This window comes from Artibeus jamaicensis, unplaced genomic scaffold (genome assembly GCF_021234435.1).
Source record: "Artibeus jamaicensis isolate MK-2021 breed Jamaican fruit bat unplaced genomic scaffold, CSHL_Jam_final scaffold_474, whole genome shotgun sequence".
Lineage (NCBI taxonomy): Eukaryota > Metazoa > Chordata > Mammalia > Chiroptera > Phyllostomidae > Artibeus > Artibeus jamaicensis.
In genome coordinates this window covers 44,209,302-44,234,030 of record NW_026522046.1, presented here as the reverse complement: position 1 = coordinate 44,234,030, position 24,729 = coordinate 44,209,302, and the positions used below count along the sequence as shown (strand labels likewise).

Sequence of the window (24,729 nt, the reverse complement as noted above, 5' to 3'; positions counted from 1 at the left end):
CTAGACTTAATAGCCACTGCAAATAAAAATCTGAAGACGTGGCGGATCAGATGTAAGAGATCGAGAGTGACAGGGCAGAGACAGATGTGAAGAAACTGTCCAGAGGACAGCACTGAATAATAGAAACACAGGAAATAGAGTAAACTTCGCAAATATATTTTAAAGTTACTGTCTACAAACAAAAGCATACCTTTACTACCTATAAATTAATTTGTTTTCTTTGAAATGAATTATTTTGCCATTACTAAATAAAAATTAAAAGAGTCTACATAAAAAAAGCAAATTCACCAACAGACAAGTAGAAAGACTGGCCAAAAAAGAAGGTATTGAAATTCACGGTCAAGTGGTCACGCAGGTATGGTATGACCAATATTACCTTTGTGGCACTGTTGGGATTTTACGGCATTTGAGACATTTCTCAAAGCTTCTCTAATCTTCCACATTTATCTTTCCAAGAATGACTTTTCATTTACATAACAATTACCAGCCTCCTCCAGATCATTTCCACTACTAATACAATTACTACTATATTTCAATATCAAGTACTTGGCCCTGAAAATTCACTTCAAGCCTTCTGATTCAAAAAACACAACCAGTGCTCTACCCAATTCAGTTTTCCTTAATTCCTCACCCAAGGACATTTTTTAAATTGCCTTCAAAGACAGAGGAAGGGAGAGAAACATCGATGAGAGAAGCACTGATTAGTTGCTGCCCTTCCTGAATGGGGATTGGTGCAGTGACCGGTTTGGCCCCCAGACTGGGAATCGTTTGCATCCAGGGGTTGCACATGCCTGCACCCAGACCAGGGATTAAACCCACAATCTAGGTATGTGCCCTGACCGGGATATAAACCCAAAACCTTTCTGTTATGAGAGGACGCTCCAACCAACTGAGCCACACCAGCTGGGGCCCAATTAAATTCAGTTTTGCAAAAAATTGTAAGTGTTTATAAAGTAAGGAAAACCTAGAATTGTAGTTTTCCTTTATAAAACCTTTCATAGTACTTGAAAATCAAATGTCCATTTGTCCGCATATCAACTCTACATCTAAAAAGCTATCCAAACTAATACTTAAATTATAAAAAACACTGCTTAGTTTTTCTTTTCACATGTAATTGACAATGACTTCATTTACTCTTCCATTTCAATCCAGCCATATTATGGGAAAACACATCTCACACATTTATTACCTCTTCGTGGTGTTTCTCCCCCATGTGGAAGTGCATTGGGACTGGTATCCTGACCAGCTCCCATTCTCTGATCCTGCTGCTGTTGCAGCTGTCTTATCATTCCATCAAGAACACTGGACTCTGGGCTTCCTTCCCCACTATCATTCGTTTGTAGGCTTATAATTTGTTCAATTACCTCTCCATCACCTGCAAATTCAAAGAATGAAGATAAAATCATAATCCATACATAAACAGAAAAAAAAAACTTCCAGTAGGCTACAATTAAAATTATGTTAGCAACTGTCAGAGTTCCTGCTTTAAAAAAAAAGATATCCTATACATTCATAACTAAGTCAGACAAAAAACATTTCTTTCAGAAAATAATAAATGCCACAGAAACCTCAGTAGAGTCTTTGAAACCCCAGTAAGTGAGCACATGAAAGCACAGTTCAGTGAAAATTTTATTTTGCTAGTTCACACTAACCTACACCCCTCATTTATACAAAATATGGCTCATTAAAAGTAAAATCTTATTGCCGAAGGTCCCTCTCACTAGAACACAGCAACAATGAATGATTTAGGAGGGAGAAAAAGCAGTGGCAATTCTTCTCCACTGTTTTAAAAAAAATTTTTAAGGGGGAGTATATCTCTGACCTTCAGCAAACTATGTAACTCTGGCTCTCCTCCCACTCCAAGCATCCTGAGAGAACAGGGGCCTTTGCAGGAGGCATCTATACAAGCCTCTCCCACTCAGTTTAAGTTTCTCCCCCACCCCCTGAGATACGCTTTTAGCATAGCCAGTACCCATAATTCTTACTTCAAGTACAAAATCAGATTTTTTGAAGTGTCTTTTCTTCATTTTTCAAATAATACATTTTCAGAGATATTTGATAGGTTCAGAATGAGTGTTAACAAGTAAAAAGTGTTCAGTAGTTGTGAGGCAGGAGACAGCACAGGAAGAACTCTGAGACTGCACTGCTACTGGCCAGCATCCTGGATGCCAGGAAACACCTTTTACCGCTTAGGTAGACTTAACAGTAAACCGAGGCAGGGAGCAAGATGACATGTCTCACATGCTAACTCAGCAGTCCTGAGTCCAATAATATTGCCAGGTGTTTCAACATCACAAGAGACACTATGTTAACAAGAAAGAAGGGAAGTCCTTGAAATTCTTGTAGCATTTCCACTATCTGGGAGAGAAAGCCTGGACACTGTGCTTTCCTCCCAAGGCCTGGAATGTGGGAGAGGGTCCCTGGTGCCCAAAGAAGGAGACCATAAAACAACCTTGGTTAACTGTCTACCTCTGGTCACTATCTGTTTTCCGAGGGAGTCCCTGATGCTTACAGAAAGAGCCCATAAATAACTTTGAAAAGTGCCCCAATTTTAATTAACTGCCTCCTGTCACGTATTTGTTTTACAGCAAGATGAACAAATGGAGTCTGGAGCAAGATAAGGATTTGGGAGAACAGACCCCCTCGCATACCTAGTTTGGGTAGTCACATTCCCCCAGGAAAGCTGGCACCACATTTACTGTTAATCAACATGTAACTTTTTTTCTCCTACCCCACCAGCAAGTCCTCAGAACAAAGAACTCTCTCCCGGGGGCTTGGGGCGCTCTTGACACTCTTGGCTCCCTCGCCAATGGGCCTCTGGCCACCCGGCCTCAGGCTGCCCGGGGGCTGGCCACCTGGTCTTCAGCCACTCTTGCTTATGTCGCCCTGCTTTGCCCTGAAACTCTGTCTTTCACCCCCACTCTACCCAGTCCCGTTCTCTTCTCTGGGACCGGGCCACTAATAAACTGATTACACGCTAACAGATTTGCTGATCTGTAATTCTTTACATGAGTCAGCAAGAAGAACAGGGTCTCTCCGTCAACAGTGTGGATCTGGAAATTCATCGAAACATTAACATTTTAGTGCAAAAAATTCCTTACATAGCCCTTCCACCACAAAATGCATCTTCTTTGAACATAATATATAGGACAGACCAGCGCCTCACCAACTTTTAAGCAAAACCCTAACTGAAATTAGTAGCCAATTAAGCAAAAGGAATTCAAAGATTTAACTCACTTTCATATAACAGATCCAGAAACTGAAAAAATGTCATTTTCTGTACCAACAAAAAAAATACATCCTACTAAGTTAATTCCCTCATAGTCATAGTTCACTGATTAAGACTTCCATTTTACTATGGAAATCAATGAGAAACTCACAAAAGCTGAATGTCATTAACTGTCAGTAGATTAACTTAGTATCACTAAATATCTTAATATCATTAAATTTTTTTAAATCTTAGTATCATTAAAAAAAGTTTTTAAAGATCTTATTTATTTATTTTTAGAAAGATGGGAAGGGAAGGAAAAGGGAGAGAAACATCAATGTGTGGTTGCCTCTCAGACACCCGCAACTGGGGACCTGGCCTGCAACCCAGGCATGTGTCCCTACTGGGAATCGAACCGGCAACTCCTTGGTTCACAGACCTGTGCTCAATCCACTGAGCTACACCAGCCAGGGCTAAAATTTTTTATTACTATCAAAAAATGAGCTAAGAAGAAATGAAGCTCCAATCTAAAACAATAGAGGTTTTAATTAGCAGTGGGCATATCATAAAAATCCTATGAACACATGGAACCAAAGGGAAAACAGTAGAAAAGAACTCTAATCCCCTACTTCTCCCCCAAAACCCTAACTTTATATACCTTTTCTTTCACAGCACAAAACATTTAAACGTAGCTTGGCAAATATCATCTGAATGGTAACTGCTTCTATTTGGCATAATGCAATCACTATTCAAATATTAAAGTAGGTTCAACCTATGAAGGCTTAAGTGCTACAGGAACTGCCCTTCCACTAGAAACTACTATTAACAATGGCTTAAAAATAAAGGAAACAAGGGCTCTCGAACACTGGAAATCAGGCAGCACAAGGCTGTGATCCCAAGACAAGACAAGACAGAGTCCAGCCAGCCTGTGAACTTAAAGGTCACCAGTTAGGTTCCCAGTCAGGGCACATGCCTGGGGTTGCAGGCCAGGTCCTTTGCCTTGTGAGAGGTAACCGATACCTCTTACACACTAATGTTTCTCCACCTCTCTTTCTCCCTCCCTTCCCTTCTCTCTAAAAGTAAATAAATCTTAAAAAAAAAAAAACCCTAATATAAACTGGTGATTTAGTGTCAGTAAATCAATCCTCATCTGAACAAAATACAAGCATATTCTTCATTTTATTGTGCTTCACTTTATAACATTTCACAGATACTGTTTTTCTTTTTAATAAATTGAAGGTTTGTGGAAACCCTGCATTGAACAGTCTATCAGCACCATTTTTCCAATAGCATTTGCTCACTCTGTGTCCGTGTGTCACATTTTGGTAATTCTTGCAATACTTCAGACTTATTGTTACTGTTATGTTTGTTAGGGTGATCTGTGATCAGGGATCTTTGATGTTACTATTGTAATTGTTTGGGGGCACAAGGAACCACACCCATGTAAGATGGTGAATTTAATGGGTAAATGTTGTGTGTGTTCTGACCATTCCACCAACCAGCTGTTCCTCACAAACCTCCCTAGTCCCTGAGACACAACAGTATTGAAATTAAGCCAATTAATAACCCTACAATGGCCTCTAAGGGTTCCAATGATAGAGACACCCACCTTTCACTTTAATTCAAAAGCTACAAATGTCAAGCTTAGTGAGGGAAGCATGTTGAAAGCAAAGATACACCAAAAGCTAGGGAGGCCTCTTGCACCAAACAGTTGGCCAAGCTGTGAATGCAAAGGAAATACCCATGAAGGAAGTAAAAAGTGCTACTCCTGGGAACACAGGAATAAGAAGGAGAAACAGCCTTACTGCTGATATGGAGAAAGCTGTAGTGGACTAGACAGAAGATCGACCCAGCCACACCATTACCTTACACCAAAGCCTAATCCAGGGGCAGGCCCTGCCTCTCCTCACATCTGTGATGGCTGACAGAGTGAGCAAGCTGCTGAAAACAAATTTGAAGCTGGGTGAGGTTGGCTCATGAGGTTTGAGGAAAGCAGTCTCCATAAAACCAAGCCCAAGGTGAAGCACTGAGTGCTTGCATAGAAGCTGCACCAAGTTATCCTAAAGATAATTAAGGAAGATTTTCAATGCAGATAAAACAACCTCATACTGAAGGAAGATGCCATCTATGTATGACTTTTGCAGCTCAAGAGAAGTCAATGCCTGGCTTCAAAGGACAGGCTGATCCTCTTGTTAGGCCTTATGCAGCTGTGACTTGAAACTGAAGCCGATGCTTGCTTACTATTCTGAAAATCCCAGGGCTCTTAAGAACTATGCCAAATCTATTCTGCCTGTACTTTGTAAATGGAACAATGTCCAGATGCCAGCACATCTGTTTACAACATGGTTTACTGAATATTTTAAGTCCATTGTTGAGACCTACTGCTCAGAAAAAAAAAGATTCCTTTCAAAATATTACTGCTTATGGACAGTGCACCTAGCCACCCAAGAGCTCTGACAAGGATGCAATAATGAGATGAATGTTGTTTATATGCCTGCTGACCCAACATCCATTCTGTAGGCCATGGATCAAGGAGTACTTTCTATTTTCAAGTTTACTATTTAACATTTCATATAGCTGCTATATAGTGATCCTTCTGATAGATCAGGGCAAAGTAAACTGAAAACCTTCCAGAAAGGATTCACCATTCCAGATACCATTAAGAACATTCAGGATTCATGCTCACTTCAGCAGTATGCACACTAAAATTGGAACAATACAGAGAAGATGAACATGGCTCTTGCATGAGGAGAACATGCAAATTCATGAAGCATTCCTTATTTAAAAAAAGAGAACATCTGTGATTCATGGGAAGAGGTCAAAATAACAACATTAACAGGAGTTTGGGAGACTTCCGTGGAGGATTTAACTGCAGATATGGTAAAAAATATTAAGAGAACTAGAATTACATGTGGAGCCTAAAACTATAAATGAATTGATGCAACCTCATGATCAAACATTAACAGGTGAGTTGTTGCTTCTTATAGAAAGCAAAGAAAGTGGTTTTTTGAGATGGAATTTCCTGGTGAAGACACTGTGAAGATTGTTGAAATGACAACAAAGGATTTACAAAATTTAACTTAGTTGACACAGCAGCAGCAGGGTGTGAGAGGATTGACTCCTATAATGAAGGAAGTTCTACTATGGATAAAATGCTATAAAACAGCACCACATGCTACAGAAAAATTGTATGTGAAAGAAAGAGTCAATCAGCCCTGGCAGGTTGGCTGAGTGAACTGAGTGCTGACCTGCAAACCAAAAGGTAATGGGTTTGATTCTGGGTTGTGGGCCAATGTTTCTTTCCTTCTCTTCCTCCCCCCCTTCCCCTCTCTATAAATAAATAAATGAAGTCAATCGATGTGGCCAACTTCATTGTTGTCTTATTTTAAGAAACTCGACAGCCATCCCAAACTTCATAACAACCACCCTGATCAGTCATCAGCCACCAACATCACGGCAAGATCCTGCACCATCAAAGAGCACAGCTTGCTGAAGGCTCGGATGATGACGAGCACTTTCTAGCAGAAGTTTTCTTTAATTAAGGGATGTACATTTTTTAGACACAATGCTATTGCACACTTAACTGACTACAGTACAGTGTAAGCATAAGTTCTTTTTTTTTAAATCCTTACCCAAAGATATGTTTATTGATTTGGGGACAGGGGGAAGACAGACATCAATGTGAGAAACATCAGTCAGCTGTCTCCCATACATACCAAAACTGGGTATTGAACGCACAACCTAGGAACGTGCCCTCATCAGGAATCAAACCCTCAACCGTTTGGTGCACAGAACAATGCTCCAACCAATTAAGCCAACTGGCCAGGGCTGTAAACATAGTATTTATATGCAATGGGAAATAAAAAATTTCATGTGACTTGTTTTGTTGCATTATTTGCTTTATTGCAGTGGCCTGAAACTGAACCTGCAGTATCTCCAAGGTAAATGCCTGTAGAAGCATTTTTTCCTTTGCTTAATAATTATCAGGAGAACCACTGTACCACTATGAAAAATACAAAAACTCTGCAATTGGCTAGGCCAGGCAAAGTACAAGATGGGACTGGAATACCTTATGCCAAAAAGTAAACAAGTACTCTAGGGAACTTGAGAAGACACAAAACCCAGCCAGAACAGGCTCCAGTACTCAAATCCAAGGATAATATAGACAACAAAGTAACAACAACAGTGCTAGACTATAACTCACTGTATTACCATCTATAAGTCCAAACTAAAATTTAATGAACTACATATATAAAAGGAAGGGTAGTATAAGACCAACTAAAAAAATGTAGGTCTGATGATTATAGGAGTTAGAAAACAATCATTTTGCAACCTTCAAGTAACAACTGACTGAGGCGAAATCATCAGTAGATCCTAAAACACAAGTCTAATAATGAACAGACTATCTACATAATATGTCCCCACAGATTACTTATTTACAAAGAGAAAAATAAAGTGGCAACACCTGGTAGACACCACCCTGAATGTCCAAAGACATTACCATTGGACAAACCACAATCATGAGCATCCTGACCAGGAAGGCTACAACATTGTATGTTGCATTCTGTCAAATGTTGACTATAGTTTATGTTTATGTAAGAGAGTATCTTTGTTCTTAGAAAATACAGACTGAAGTACTTAGGAGTAAATAAACATGAGGTTCCAAACTTGAGCCTCAAGTGAATCAAAACAATACACATCTAGAGATAAATGATAAAACAATTATTACAAACTATTAACAGGTGAATTTGCAAGTATAGGAGTTTTGTGTTTTTCTTTACATTTTTCAAATAAAGTTGCTTTGTTTTGTTTAAAAAAAAAAAAAGACTTTGTACTTACTTGTTGCCACATAGCCTAGCTGTGGAACCAAATGTTCATCTGCAGAATTTTCTCGGCCTGGTACTAATCTCTGGTACTTAGTTGGATGAGGATTTCCATCTACATCTACTAAGAATGGTGGAGGCATAAGGTGAGGAGCCTGCTGAGTTTGCTCATCTAAGACATAATTATTCGAGTCTCTAATCAGTGGTCTGTAGTCAGTATGGAAGAACATCTGATCAGGAATCTAGAAAAGGCAAGTTAAAACAAAAACAAAAACAAATGAAAAGGGAAGGAAGTTTACATGTTGATACTTGATACTATGAGGTTTATACATATTAGAAAAAATACTAAGCAGTTAATTATAATTAGAAAAATAAGGAAATAAAATTAATACATCTAACCTGTTTTCAAAATATCCTTCATAACTACTTATTCTACCTGCTATAAAAAATATTTAACTTTTCTGCCAGTGGATGCTGCTCAGTTAGCATCACTGAAGTTCCCTGTCCTGTGGTTGTCACGTCTAAGTCAGTCTCCCAAAGAGCTGGAGCAACTACAATAGCTCTTTGTCAGAGGTTTGAGCTTTGAACAACAGATGAGTCTGAGAAGCCATTCTGAGCAACGCAGAATGCTCACAGACTGTGTGGTGATGAGAGATCCAAAGGTCAAGCACATCAGAGGCTCTGGGTTTATCACATATGCCACTGTGGAGGAGGTAGATGCAGCCATAAATGCAAGGCCACAAAAGGTGGATGGAAGAGTTGTAGAACCAAAGAGGGCTGTTTCAAGAGAAAATTCTTAAAGACTAGGTGCCCACTTCACTGTGAAAAAGATTTTTGTCGGCGGTATTAAAGAAGACGCTGAAAAACATCACCTAGGAGATTATTTTGAACAGTATGGGAAAACCGAAGTGACTGAAGTCATGACTGACCAAGGCACTGGTAAAAAGAGAGGCTTTGCTTTTGTAACCTTTGATGACCATGACTCTGTAGACAAGAATGTTGTCCAGAAATACCATACTAGAAATGGCCACAACTGTGAAGTAAGGAAAGCCCTATCTAAGCAAGAGATGGCTAGTGTTCCATCCAGCCAACGAGGTTGAAGTGGTTCTGGAAACTTCAGAGGTGGTCATGGAGGTAATTTTGGTGGGAATGACAACTTTGGTCATGGAGGAAATTTCAGTGGTTGAGGCAACTTTGGCGGTTGCCATGGTGGTGGTGGTGGTTATGGTGGCAGTGGGGATGGCTATAATGGATTTGGTAATGATAGAAGTATTTTGGAGGTGGCAGAAGCCACAATAATTTTGGCGATTACAACAACCAATCTTCAAATTTCAGACCCATGAAAGGAGGAACCTTTGGAGACAGAAGCTCTGGCCCCTATGGTTGTGAAGGCCAATACTTTGCTAGACCACAAAACCAAGGTGGCTATGGCGGTTCCAGCAGCAGCAGCAATAGCTATGGCAGTGAAAGGGCTCAATAATTACTGCCAATAAACAAAGCTTAGCAGGAGAGGAGAGCCAGAGAAGTGACCGAGAAACTACGGGTCACAACAGATTTGTGAACTCAGCCAAGCACAGTGGTGGCAGGGCCTGGCTGCTACAGAGAAGACATGTTTTAGACAATTCTCATGTGAATGGGCAAAAAACTCGAGGACTGTATTTGTGACTAATTGTATAATAGGTTATTTTAGTTTCTGGTTCTGTGGAAAATGTAAAGCATTCCAACAAAGGGTTTTTAATGTAGTTTTTTTTTTTCTTTTTGCACCCATGCTGTTGATTGCTAAATGTAATAGTTTGATCATGACGTTAAATAAATGTCTTTAAAAGAAAAATTTTAAATGACCTTTTCATATGGCTTGCTGCATCCAAACCCAAATATCAGAAGGTGCCCATGAGAGTCTGTACAGGCAAAATGCTGTCCATCCTGTGAAAACTTACAGTCAAATACAGCTCCATGCCCTTGTCCTTCAATCTAGGAAACACAGAGGGAAAAAGCCTCACTCATGAGTCAAATAAAAGTCTGGCACATTCTAACCATAAGAGAAGGAATAAAGTTATGATCAAGTTTACACAAGTGCTTTTGCTGTATCAACTGTTTTCACTGTTGCTGCCCTGCTATAATATAGCGATTCAGGTAAACAAATTTAAAAACAGATTTTTCTTTAAGCATGTCAATTTATATTTTCAGTAAAGAAAATTCACTTTTAGATACCAATACCCTTAATCAATTCTTAAAATGATTAAATGAAGTATCATAAACCAATCCAAAATGAGGGCTTTTTTCAGACAAATGAACGACAAGCACCTTCAGAAACTTTTGTTTTAATACATAACAAAATACTATTGACTGATAGCCTATAATATAAATAATTAAAATTTAATAAAGTACAGTATTTATAACTAAAAATCAATACTATTCTAGAGTTTAAACTTTCTACTAAGATTTGTGATTGCCATGTAAAATTTATATTGCTGCACAGTCTCAAGTTGTGTATAATTACTATATTTTGCCAATTTAAACACAGAGATATTCACCAATACACACAAAGCTAAATGAAAATCTCTCCCTCAGTTACACAGAGAATTTCATGTATATGTAGATATGGTTATCAGGTATTTGTTAGGCTTTAAATACTCTGGTTTTTAGAAATATACCAAAACATGCAGACCTGTTTTTGGCTAAACTTTTTAATCTATATAATTGAAACAAATGCGACCATGCATAAAGATATCACAGACTTCACTTACCATATTAAAATAATGTTTCACCTTGGTACCTTTTGTAACATCCCATATAAATATACTGCCATCATGTCCTGCAGATAACATAATTCTGGAATCAAAGGGATGTGTCTCCAAAACAAATACTTCATCAGCATGTCCCTTCATTCAACAAAGTCATATAGTTAAGGAGGGTTTGCAATTTATAAGTTTCTAATTAAAAACCCACATTTGCATAGTGTGTAAGGGCTTTTAAAAGTGTATTTGAAAAAAATGTATTTGACAGTAATTTTCACCAGTATATATACAAACTTCTATTTATTTGATAAAATAAATGAAAGAAACACATTTAGCCCTGGCTGGTGTGGCTCAGTGAATTGAGTGCCAGCCTACGAACCAAAAGGTCACTGGTTCGATCCCCAGTCAAGCCACATGCCTGGATTGTGGGCCAGGTGCCCAGTAGGGAGTGTGCAAGAGACAACCACACGTTGATGTTTCTCTCCCTCTCTCTCCCTCCTTTCCTCTCTCTCTAAAAACAAATAAAATCTTCAAAAGAAACATGTTTAATATATTAATTTCATAGTTTAAAAATAAAATTATAGCTCAAAAAAAATCTTGGTTTGTTATATTGGATAAGAACTACCCACCAGTAAGTTATGAAGCAGTTGTCCAGTATACGAATTCCATACTTTGAGGACATGATCATTCACAGCTGTGACAACAATGCTATCATTCTGATTCCAAGCTATCATTGTTACTTTGGGTTTCATGAACCTTTCTTCTTCAGAAGTCAAGTCCCTAAAAAAAACACACACACAATGTGTAAATACACTTAAATGGTGGGCTATACAATGTAAACAATCCCTCATCTATACAAAAATAACTAGAGTAATCCAGTTCATTGTGCTTACCTTACCAACTCTACAGAAGGTTGGTCAATCTAACCCATAACAGATAATCTATATAAACAGATCAGGGCAAAAACCAGAGGGTAGGGGATTATTCAGAAGCAGTTCAGACACTAAATTAAGACAGATTTCAGGATACCACCGCTACTCATAAAAACAAAGCTTTTTCTCTCTACCTCTTTTCTCCTAAGCCCAAGCCCTAACAGTAATACTTTCAACTGTTTCTCTCTCCAGAAAGAATAAGAAATTTTAGGAAGACAAAAAGAAAGAAATTTATCTTCATATCCCCAATGTCTAGAAAAGTGCCTGACACAGACACACAATTTGCTGACCTGTGAAACTGTACTCATCTCTTTATACTTCCCTACAGGCTGTTCCTTTGGGTCCCATAGTAAGAAGTCTTGGACACATATGTCTGCAATGCTTTGCAGCCTTTTAAAGAGTGAGATGTAAAGTTCCACTGTAAAATATAGTCAGCAGTAAATAGTGGGAGGGTGAGGAAAAGCCTAAGGGCTTCTGAAATCATCTAATACATTGAGAACTACGAACATATACTGAACATTTTCAAAATATAAAGGAGAATAAGACTCCACTCTCCCTTTTAAACTAATAGGTATCCCCCGTTAATAACCTGGAATTTACTAACAGACCTATGACAGTTCATCAAGTTGAATAGGCAAGATTAGAACACTAAAACTATTATTATATATCCATCAATTCCTTACATACAGAAAACTCTGTATGAAAAAAGAGTAAGAAAAACTGGTATGAAAAAATATAAAGCTAAACCTTGGAAATAAACTCTAAACTAAAATGTATTAACTTTATATTTCTATTACAGTGTAACTAAAGTAATATTTACACCAGGCAAAAGAATACTGATATGCCTACGCTGGACCAGGCAGTATGCTACCATCTTTCATCCTATCATTTAAAATTTCCAATAATACTTAAAGGTGGGCTGTTTCATTTTCCACATAGTGAAACAAACTAATACTAAATGATGTTTTCAAAATTATACAGGTATAAACCAAGCAAAAGTCTGATTCAAAAACATGTGCTCTTTCCACCACCTATACTGCCTCCCAATACGTACAAACAAAAAAAAGCCAATGTATTTCAAATTGGTAATATTTACCTTGGAAAGTATTAAACTTATCAATAAGACACTAAAAAGAAGTGTGAAACTTTGGAATGTTGGGGGAGGGGAACAGAAGAACAAACTTGCCTCCAATGCCATTTTACAAGCCAAAATTTTAGCATACAAAAAAAACTCTCCCACTGGACCACAACTTTCCCCCCTTAACAATAAATTTTGCATCCTTTATTCATCAGACTTAGCTAGAGCCAATTTTAAAATATTCCAAAAATCCTATCTGCAGAAAAGTAAAATTCCCACATTTGACATGCCCCAGTTATTTTTATAATTTGTTTAAAGTGTAGGTGGGTTTTAAATACAACACGTAAGAGGAAGTCAATGCTTTGAGAAACAGTAGAACAACTATGTTGTTCTCTCCTATGTAAATGTTAAGAATAAATTCTTTTGGCTAGATGAGATTTAAATGTCTGTCAGACACAGAGGGGATAGCCATTTACTTCATTTTTTTAATAGTTTATTTTTTTAAGATTTATTTCTTTTTAGAGAGAGGGGAAGGTAGGGAGAAGGAGAGGGAGAGAAACATCAATGTGTGAGAGATACATCTATTGGTTGCCTCTCACACACCCCAACTGAGGACCAGGCCCACAACCCAGGCATGTGCCCTAACTGGGAATCAAACTGGCGACCTCAAACTGGCAACCTTGTGGTTCACAGGCCAGCACTCAATCCACTGCGCCACACCAGCCAGGGCTAATAGTTCCTTTTTTATTGTATTTTTTTTCCATTACCATTCATCCTCCTTTATACCCTCTTCCACCTCCACCCACTCCTGTCCTCCTGCCATTCCCTTCTATTACAACTCTTCAGAACAGGGGGGTGGGGCTCCAGTCCCCTGAACAAAGCAATCAACCAATCGGGAAAAACCAAAAACTTATGATGTACCATACTTAAAACAAACCATCTCAACTTACCCTGAGATTCTGGTAGCCATATCCAATAAAATGCTTCTCCATTCTAACTGCTCAAATCTCCAAATACGTGCTGTTCCATCTCTGCTACCACTTAAAAACCTTAAAATATTAAAAAAAGATGTATACTCACACACATGCCACCAGCAGCTACAGTTAAAATCACAAGCAAAAAAAAATTTTTTTAATGTAGCTGTCCTGACTGCAGGTAAATCTATAGGTGTTAGGTGAAAAGTCAGAGCATTAGGGTATATCTAAATGGGAACAATCTGGTTTGTTATAATCTGCCTGGCTCTGTGAAATAAAGCGTACTTCAAACTCAATCAATAGCTTGTCAAATAGATTGGTTTTGACAAGACAATAGCACCTGGAGAGGTGGAAAATAGGAACAATTAAAGACATGGGAAAATTATGGTAGTAAGAGTAAATGCGCTATTCTAAGCACCTTAATGCTAAACTCTAATTCATGCTGGCCACTGTGTAAAAATAATCTTCTAACAGTATTAGAAACTGCAAATTAGAAAAGGCAACTAAGAGACATTGGGAATCACCAAAAACAAAAAAAAAAGACTTAAGTGATAATTCCATTTCAGGAACAGCACAGTAGCTGATGAGAAGTCTTAACTACTCACATATAAAGTTAAGTTCACATAATTTTTCTGTAAATCAAAAATTTAGTTCATTTAGGCTAAAGGAGACCTACATTTGGTCACAAGACACAGCAGAAACCACAATTCTAAAATCCTGTACTTCATGTGTTTCCCACTGCCCAGGCACTTTTCATTCAATTAATAAACTACTTACTAACAAACACCTGCAGTACAGAAAGCCACGTATTAGCTATACTGATATGAAGCACAGTTATGTATGCCTAAAACACCTACAAATATAAACACACTTACCGATCACCATTATTACAAAATTGGATACTGTCAACTTTATCCTAAATCAGGAAGAAAAAAAACACAAAAGTCATCATTTGCATAGTTTATAAACAAAAACAAAAAACAGTTTTAGAGCTAGAAGCACATTTGCTTTAGAGCAAGAAATTTGCACTTGTGCTGCTCAGTCTTGTTACTCAAACATAAATTACACATTTAAGTGCAAAGAATCTATTAATCTAACAGGACTCTCATTTCAAAGACATATGCAGTAAAATATCTATAAAAATTGATACATTTGTAAAGCAATCAAAATATAAAGGTTTAAACAGCTGAAAACAAGGCTGAATATGCATGTTTTATGTTATTTATACCCCAAAAGGTTTTTTCTTTTAAAATGATTCAAATCTATGTTTATCAAATAACCTCACAAAACTGCATTTAGGAGAAAACATGATCTGACCACTAACCAATATCCCAGAACACCGAGTTATATATCTTACCACACATTACTAAAAAGCATTCTGATTTCAAGACCCTGGTTAAGATAAACTGGCCCGCCTGAACCTAACCTACCCATATCAACCATCATAATCAAGATTTTGAACTTAAAGCTGAAATAACCACTGGAAAATAGTAGCACTGTCAAGGTGCTACCTGAGTTGTCAACATCCTTCACCTTTAAATGCAATTCCTCCTACAATTAAGTTAAAATTAGAATCCATATCAATTACTGTTAGCAGTATTTTACTATATATCAACAGGACTACTATTTAAATTAACCTACAGAATTTTAAAACATGAATACTTACAGTGTGGCTTTCAAGTTCTGCAATTTTTTCAGGTGCTTCAAAACCCAAAAAATACATTCTGATTACATGATCAGTACTGCCAGTGGCCAAAAACATACCACCTGGAATAAAATGTTAAGGGTTAAAAATCCACTTTATAACAAATATCTGCACAAATGAAATTTCTGTATTAAAGCTAGAGCTTTTATTACAAAAGTTTACCTCAACAAATCCATTTTCTAATTCACTATATAAAGACATGTTAAATAAAATTAATATAATATAGTGTGATAACAGGTTTTTAATAATATATATTTGCTCTTTGTCCCTGTTCATGGCACACAGCTCCTAAAACCTTTGGAATTTCCTAAATGACAAGAGTGCTAAAGGTGTCTTGATATTCACAGCAAACCCATCTCAACCACACCAGAGTTTATAATAACAAGGTGACTTTAAGAAAGCATTCTGAAGGGAGTGGAGGGCAGGGGGAGGGTGCTGACTGCCAGGAGAACCAACAATGTGAATAAAGGAGGGGAACTTTCAGTCCAACAGCTGAGGAGGGAGAAAGAAGTTACTGTATTTTTTTGGACCATAAGATGCACCTAGGTTTTAGAGGAGAAAAATAGGAAAAAATTTTTTGAAGCAAAAAAATGTGGTAAACTATTTAATAACATAAATAGCATAATATTTCACCGATGTAAATATAAATAGAACTCAACAGCAGCATTAACAACCATTATGGGGGGGGGGGGCATCTTATAGTCTGAAAAAAAAAATGTGGTAATTAATCCCCATGGCCAGTGACGGACTCGGTCATGCTTGTGGTAAGCAAGCCTCCATAAAACCCCAGAAAGATGGACTTCAGAGAACTTCAAAGGAGTCTGTGGAAACCTCTAATCTAATAGTCAGTAGGTCAGAAGCACAGGTGACAACCTGGTCTGAAGCTTGAGGTAGGGGGAAGGAGAATCATATAGGAATGAGCCCTTAACCTGTGGCATCTCTCACTATTCTCTAGGTAAAGTGACAGACTGCGTTCAATTGTAGGACACTGAGGTGGTGGGGACACCCAAAGAATTATTTGGTGGTGGTGGAGAAAAAAATCTGATGGGGCTTTAATTTTTTAAAGTTAATTCAATCTGGAAATGTTCGTTGCTGCCCTCTGCTTTATGAGTTGTGGCAATGGCCCTAAGTGGTGCTGCTTTAAAAATGTTGAGCAGAAGGGGCTCTGCTTTCTAGACAACTTTACATACCTAACCCTAGCTATGGAATATGAAGTTCACTTGTTGAAGTTTCCAGACTTTTACAGGGAAAAAAATCCTTGACCTCTCCTAAACAAAAGGTTAGCACATGAGTTAACTGTGCAAGAAAAGAACATGGGGAATGATTTCACCAAGATGTGTGGAAAACAATTTAAACTACAAAAAAAAAACATACAGGTTATCTTGTTAAAAGAAAATCACCATCTTGGTATAGCGTAACCTCTGGGGCATGTACACGGGAATTGCTGGTGTGGACATTTTGAGCCTCCTATTAGCCAGCTATCTCTTCCATCACTGACTCATTACTAATCAAAATCAAAGAAAGGCAGAGTAAAGGAGTGAAAGAGGAAAAAAAAAAGGCCAATAAAATGAACAATCACAGATTAAACCTAATGAAATGAACATAAGGCACTTTCTATCTATCTGATAAAGGCTTTTATCAATAATGTGGTCATTCACCCTGGCTGGTGTAGCTCAGTGGATTGAGCTCGGGCCTGCGAACCAGACAATCACGGTTCGATTCCCAGCCAAGGCACATGCCTGGACTGCAGGCCAGTTCCCAGCAGGGGATGCACAAAAGGCAACCATACATTGATGTTTCTGTCCCTCTCTCCTTCCCTTCCCCTCTAAAGATAAATAAAGAAAATCTTAAAAAATAATAATAATAATGTGGTCATTCAATAAATGCTAAAATAAAATAAAAGAAGTACTTACCAACACTAAAAGAAGAACAAAGCATTTGAACACCTGGTCTAGGCTTTTCAGTGAACTTCAAGGGACGTGGACTTTAAAAGATGATGTTTTAAAATACATTAGTTCTACAATTAACATTATTTAAATATTGATTTCAAGCTAGCATATTTAAATATTATGTTATTTCTATAGTGCTTCACAGTACACCAAGTATTTCCACATATGCTATTATAGCTAGATGGATTTTTAGAAAACTGTCTCATTTCCATCTTCATACCAATCCTGCGACACAGAAAGAGCAGACCTACTAACTCCCGTTTGCAACTGAGGTGACTACAGCTCAGAGTCTCTAAATGAACCCATCATCAAGGCTACAGAGCAGGGCACAAAATCACCAGGTTATAGTACTGTCCAATGGAAAAAATGCAAGCCACATGTGTAACTTTAAATTTTTTAGTAGCCACATTGAAAGGAGATGAAATTAATTTTATTTCATTTAACTCCAAATAGCTGAAATATCCCAATACTAATAACATTTTGGTGAGAACTTATTAATTTGGGGGGGGGGCGAACCATCGACTTGTTGTTCCACTTATTTATACATTCAATGGTTGATTCTTGTATGTGCCCTGGCCAGCATCATACCTACGAACTTGGCATAACAGGACAATGTTCTCACCAACTGAGCTGCTCTACCAAGGCCTTTAATGAGAACTTTGGATTCTTTCTTTCATATTAAATCTTTGAAATCTTTTCAAGTATGTTGGATATTTAGAATATATCTCAATTTGAATGTTTCCATCAAATATTCAGTTCTCATAGCTAAAAATTAAACTCACATTCTCAAGTGGTTTGAAATATACTTAAGAGTTTTGTAATAACTGAATCCAGTTATCAGTTTAAATTTAAACTAATCCAGTTTCTCAATTACACTAGATGTGAATTACACTTCACATCTAGTGTGAAGTACTTGACAGTCACATGTAGCTAGTAGCTACTGTATTAAACAACAAAGGTCCAAAATCCATGTCTTCTGATTCTTAAATGATCTGGCCTAAACTGCTATGTATCTAATTATACATTTCTAATATTTTTGAAATGTTTCAAACACATGCTACCTTGTCTTTTTCACAAAAACATGTGCACTAAGAGAGAATAGCTATGTTCCTTTTACATACCCAACTATCTAAATAGAAATTTGTAAACAGTAAGTAGTCAGTATGACACATATGCTGTATATCAGGGGCATCAAACTCATTTTCACCAGGGGCCGCATCAGCCTTGCAGTTGCCTTCAAAGGCCGAATGTAACTTTAGGACAGTATAAATGTAACTACTCCTTAACTGGGGGCAAGGAGCTCCTGCCGGGTAGAAACAAGGTGCCGGGCCAGATAAAACAAGGTGGAGGGGTGGGTTCAGCTCGTGGGCCTTGTGTTTGCCACCTGTGCTGTAATATAATAAAAATTCAGTTCAGCCCTGACCAGTGTGGCTCAGTTGGTTGGGTGTCAGCCCGTGAAGTGAAGGGTCACCAGTTCGAGTTCTGCTCAGGACACATCCCTGGGTTGTGGGTTTGGTCCTCAGTCAGGGCACATGCAGGAGGCAACCGATAAATGTTTCTCTCCCTCTTTCTCCCTCCCCTCCCCTCGCTCTAAAAATAAATATGTAAAATCCTTTTTTAAAAATTAAGTTCAGCCCTGGCTGGTGTAGCTCAGTGGATTGAGCACGGGCCTGCGAACCACACGATCGCGGTTCGATCCCAGTCAGGGCACATACTGGGGTTGCAGGCAGGTTCCCCGCAGGCCAGTTCCCAGCAGGGGACGCATGAAAGGCAACCATACATTGACGTTTCTCTCCCTCTCTCCTTCTCTTCCCCTCTAAAGATAAATAAATAAAATCTTTAAAAAAATTAAGTTCAAAAGTAAAAAGGTAACCACTACCTGCAATTTCTCTTTACAAACAGCCTTCAAAAAAGAAAACTTATTACATAAAGTCACTTACCTGAATTTCAGAGATTCTAAATCCCACTGCCAAAAACAAACTGTCCCATCAGCACCAGTTGAGACCATGTACCTCTGAGAGCCTTTGGCCATTGGGCTAAACTGAAAAGCAATAAGATATACAACCCAATTACCTGAGCTCCTACTAACGTTGTAGTTTAAACAGTATTTCAAAGTTAACTTCAATGGACAATCTAAAATATAAGATATCCAAAAATAAAGGTGACACTATTGTAGTGAAAGCATAACCTATAAATAAAAAATAAAGTCTATATCTAAATTAACTTATAAACATTAGTATGATCTCAGTAAAAAAATTATTTTAAAAAATAATTGAGTCACAATGTAAATTAACTTTTACAAAGAGAGAGTAAAGATCTAGTCCTATATATGAAAGTGTATCACCAAGCCTCAAAAATCAAAACTATGAGGCACAGCTGGTACGTGAACAAAACCACCAACGAAAAATCTATGACTCCAAAATCCAACTCAAATCCACTGGGGAGAGCATGGACAGCTGCATCAATGGCAAAGGGACAGCTGTGCAGCAACCTGAGGGGAAGCTGGATCTACCCCCCACACTGCACCCCAGAATAATTTCCAAGTGAATCACGATTTTAACATTTTTTAAAACCATACAAGTATTAGAAGAAACTATAAGAATTATACTGTAACTTCAGAATAAGGCTAACATTTGTATTCAACAAATGTTAATGCCCAATTGTGCTACACAAATAAGCTAGAGAAAATTCAGTCTTGTCAAGAGATATCCAAGAAGGCTTAAAAGATACAGAGGAAAATACAAGCCATCAAGAAACACACACTAGGCAAAGAAGTAATATGAACAAAAGTACAAATATGATAGAGAATTTAGTATTTGATAGCAATGGGAAGACCTACATGACTAAAGTGTTCATTTTTGGAAGTGGTGCTGAAATGGGTAGAGAATCTGAGCCCAATTAAGAAGTAGTTATCAAATAAAACTCTGATGTCAACTAAAAGATTTGTATGGTGGCAATGTACAAATAGTGATTGAAAAGAAACAGGTAAGATAAAGAACCAAGAATTGATCCAACCAACCAACTAATCTAAGAACCTTAACCTTAATTGTTCCTCCTCCCCTCAGAATGGGGGAAAACCTGGAAGAAGCAACAAACCTTGCTAATTCATGAGACATTCATGACAAGGAGCTTAGGAAAGAAAAACCATCAGTAGAAAAGAAAGAGAAAGAACTGGTTTTGGTGGTTTCTTAGAAGATTCACAGTTACCCTTATATCTCAGGGTATAGTTTATAAGTTTATTTACTTTGAGAGAGAGAAGGGAGGGAGAAAAACATCAATGCATGAGAGAGACATTGGCTACCTCTCACACACCCTTAACTGGGGACCTGTCAGGCAACCCAGGCATATCCCCTGACTGGTAATCAAACCAGTGACCTTAAGGTTTGCAGGCTGGCACTCAATCCAATGAGCCACACCAGCGAGGGCTATCATCTGTTTTATGACTTTCTCCCCCAAGTTCACATACTTTTTTAAGGGAGGTAGGATTTAACTTATGACTTTTTCAAAGAAGCTTCTTCCAAGTGCTGTCTCTTCAAGTACACAAAATGAAGGGTAGCAATGTTGAAAGTGACTATTTAAATCTAAATTCTAGAATATGGACTAAAAGTGAGTTTAAGTGTACTTAGCAAATTTAATTAGCTTACCAAAATCCTCAAGTTTTAAGGTAGCAAAACCATTAACTACTCTCATCAGTCTGTAATTGACTCATTTAGTATCCATCAAGCCTTCATATAAACCTCTAACACATCACATATTTATTAAATCATCTTCCCAAGAATCATGGAACCATGGTTAATTATATTCTTTCTTGAGTACTAAATTTAAAATACAGTATATAATGACTAAGCATCTTACCATTTCTCATTTCCAAAGAGGAGTTTTAAAGAAGGAGGAGCTAACACACAAAGTGCCCACAAACACTAGTTTACCTGTAAAGACGTAATTGACCCTGTGTGTCCTTGGAGCACAGCCACTGGGGCACAGGTTCTCAAGCACCACACTCTGATGATTTTATCGCAGCTCCCTGCAGCAATCATCGTATTCTCATAGTTTACTGCCATATCTGAAATTTCTGCAGAATGACCTCTTAATGTGGATAATAGGCGACCATTATGTGTTGACCAAATCTTCACCAAACAATCGTCTGAACCCTAAGAGAAAATACATCCCAAATAAATGTCAATGGAGAAGTCCTTTACCATTTAAAAAATACCATTTACATGTCACTCCAGTGTAACTCCTCTTCCCAACTGTAGAATACTGTGTGACTGACTCATACTGAGAACACCTATAACAGTTTTTAAAATCAAGCAATGTCTACATAAAGATACTGTTTTCATTTCTATGAATCAGACCATTTTATAATACTATCTTCTCAAAATTCTCTGCCAAGTAATAAGTCCAACTACAAGTTCATGGCTCACCTATTTTAATAACAATAGTTAAATGTCAATTTAGTTCACATGAAGCTAAAAAATTTGATGAGTGTTAGGAAAGATCTACATTTTACAGGCTGAGATAAAAGAGTAGTTGTTCCCAAACACAACTAAAAATAATGGGACTACCACCCTCATTTTAAATAACCAAACAACACAGTCTAAAATTTATAGTACCAGCATTTTGCAAATAGTATCTACTCTGAATCTCACAACTGAGAAATAAAGTTCAAACTGTTTTTTTTCAAAGACAGAAACATGGATTTGTTGTTCCATTTATTTATGCATTCACTGGTTTGTTTCTTGAATGTGCCCTGTCCCGGGATCAAACTCACATCCTTGGCAGATCAGATGGTGCTCTAACCAACTGAGCTACCCAACCAGGGCCTAAAATTTGAACTTTTTGCCCATCCTAATTTTCCCCTACAACATTAAAAATATAAATCAAATTCCAAAGTTACAATTAATTTTATAATAATTATGAAATATCTGTTTGAATCATCAATTTCCCCAGATCAGTGAGCACTCAATGTGACTATGAATCACCTGGAAAGATTTAGAGACTTGTGGGAGGGGTTTTGGTTTGGGGTTTTTTTGTTTGTTTGTTGTTTTTTGATTTGTTTGTCTGTTTTTTTAAAATATTTTTTATTTAATTTTACAGAGAGGGGAAGGAGAAAGAGTGGGGGAGAAACATCAATGTATGGTTGCCTCTCATGTGTCCCGTACTGGGGACCTGGCCTGCAACCCGGGCATGTGCCCTGACTGGGAATCGAACCAGCAACCCTTTGCTTCACAGGCCTGTGCTCAATCCACTGAGCTACACCAGCTAGGGCTGTCTGTCTGTTTTTTAAAAATTGTATTTATTTATCTTTGGAGGGGAAGGGAAGGAAAGAGGGAGAGAAATATCAATGTATGGTTGCCTCTCGTGCGTCCCCTGCTGGAAACAAGCCTGCAACCCAGGCATGTGCCCTGACTGAGAAGCAAACCGCAGTCCTTTGGTTCAAAGGCCCACACTCAATCCACTGAGCTACACTAGCCAGGGCAGTTTGGTTTTGATTAATACACAGAGTGGAAATTGACCTAATTCAGTAGGTCTACAATGGGCTGAAGAAGTACTAGGCATGTATATCTTTCAGCATCCTTGATGATCATTCCCAAGAACCACTACTCTAAACCAAGTCTCACAACCACTATACAAGGCCTGTCTACATCTGAATCACTTGAGACACTAAATAAAGACGCAAATTTACAGGCCCCACACCACACCTAGTGAGTCAAAATCCCTGAGAATAGGAAACATGGAATCTATGTGTTTTAAAAGATTTCTTAAAAGATTCTGACGAACACCAAAGTGCTCCAGATGATAACAAATTGAGTTGAAAATGTTAACTCACTGTAAAGATTCTATGTCCTGTCCTATCAAATGCTACACAGTAAACAGCAGATAGATGTCCAAGAATCCTTCTGTGCATTTTTATATGCTGGTACATAGTTCCTGGAAATGCTGTGCTAAAAGTGGAACACCCTGTGAGTTGTTTGCCTCGATGTATCTCCACTAGGAAATAAAAACAACAAAAATGGTTAAGGGGGTGCCAATATGTAAAAAGCTAAGAAAATCTCCAAAACAAAAATCTATGTTCAGGAAATCCTAAGGACACAAGTTTCTTCTCAGTTCTGGTCTATTATAATCACTGGTGTAGGCTTCTTTTTTAATAATAAAATAGTTTTTCATTCATCTTTATTACTTTTAGTATTTTAGGAAAATAAATTTGAAAATTGATCCTTGTTTCTACTGAGACAATGCTACTACCAGTATTTCCTTTAAAATTTTAACCGAGCAGTTACAAAGTTGGTCAAGAAATTCAAATGGTTTCAAGCATCTCAAAGGCCAGCCTCACTTACCGAGATTTGGTGGGGAACCGTAATTCACTGGCATTTCAGGAGGTCTTCCTCTATGAAGAGCAGCAAAGGCAGAGCCCTTCCAAACTGTGTGCCTGCAGTCTTTAAAATGAATTTTAGATACACATAAAATCTTGAAAGTTAACCCCAAGAAAGATTTTATAGAGTACTTACGTATATTTTAATAAACTGTTTATTCAAAATTTTACCAACTAATATACTTTAACAGAAAAGCCCTAGAAGTTTATTAGACTATTTCTGAAGGAAAAAAAAATTTAAGACATCTCAGATACAACAACAACTAACATTGTACAGCACTTTACAATTTACAAAGTGCTTTCCACATACATTATCTCATGGAGTCCTCACAACAACCCTGTGAGGTAGGTATTAATCGCCAATTTACAAGTGAGGTAACTGAGGCTCAAAGGTTCCAGGACCTTTAAAGAGATCCACTGCAAATGATCAGTCAAGATAGACCACAAAACCAGATCTTTTGACTCCAAGTCCCATTCAATGCCAAATAAATTTTTATTTTTCAAAGTGGAATTATACCATACAATATTAATGATAAAGTCTTAATCACAACTGATCCAACTTCCCAAAAACAAAAACTTTTGTAAGGAAAATTTCAATTTCTTTGATTTATATGAAGATCCTTGATTTAATTAACTATTAAAATGTCATTAGATTTTAAAATTAATTTTGGCCAATATTATTATGACTTTAATCTCCTTCGGAAATACTGACGAAATTAAATGGCTTTCCTCTTGTTTAAGGGTCATAGCTGATCTTTACACAAGAGCACGTATGTAGGATATATGAATCTGAACACTAATTCTAACATCCCATCCCTCTTTGATCTACCAGCAAATATACTAAAAAAATTTTTTTAATAAATGTCTTCCCCTCAATAGGGAGGAGTAGCAGAATACAGATTATTCTGTGCTAGAAATTAGCTTCTTCACAACTAAAAGGGGAGGGGAA

At 37.6% G+C, this 24,729-nt stretch overlaps 1 protein-coding gene, 1 non-coding gene and 1 pseudogene across 3 annotated transcripts in view; 2 read left to right on the top strand and 1 right to left on the bottom strand.

Annotated features, from left to right (window-relative positions):
- BRWD1 (bromodomain and WD repeat domain containing 1) overlaps window positions 1-24,729 on the bottom strand; it is a 109,934-nt gene that overhangs the window by 63,329 nt on the left and 21,876 nt on the right. For both annotated transcript variants that reach the window (XM_053657768.1, XM_053657767.1), the window contains exons 6-18: window positions 23,746-23,844; window positions 23,238-23,398; window positions 21,337-21,558; window positions 19,348-19,448; window positions 17,372-17,442; window positions 15,420-15,520; window positions 14,629-14,669; window positions 13,730-13,828; window positions 11,399-11,549; window positions 10,779-10,913; window positions 9,874-10,002; window positions 8,048-8,273; window positions 1,190-1,375 (exon numbers count right to left, since the gene is read on the bottom strand). In XM_053657768.1, coding sequence (XP_053513743.1) covers window positions 1,190-1,375; window positions 8,048-8,273; window positions 9,874-10,002; window positions 10,779-10,913; window positions 11,399-11,549; window positions 13,730-13,828; window positions 14,629-14,669; window positions 15,420-15,520; window positions 17,372-17,442; window positions 19,348-19,448; window positions 21,337-21,558; window positions 23,238-23,398; window positions 23,746-23,844 — 1,722 coding nt within the window. The remainder of the gene's footprint in view (window positions 1-1,189; window positions 1,376-8,047; window positions 8,274-9,873; window positions 10,003-10,778; window positions 10,914-11,398; window positions 11,550-13,729; window positions 13,829-14,628; window positions 14,670-15,419; window positions 15,521-17,371; window positions 17,443-19,347; window positions 19,449-21,336; window positions 21,559-23,237; window positions 23,399-23,745; window positions 23,845-24,729) is intronic.
- Window positions 5,887-5,993, top strand: LOC119048852 (U6 spliceosomal RNA). The gene has a single exon (XR_005082407.1). It is a non-coding gene; the product is annotated as a U6 spliceosomal RNA (small nuclear RNA).
- On the top strand, window positions 8,643-9,760 carry LOC119048828 (heterogeneous nuclear ribonucleoprotein A1-like; annotated as a pseudogene).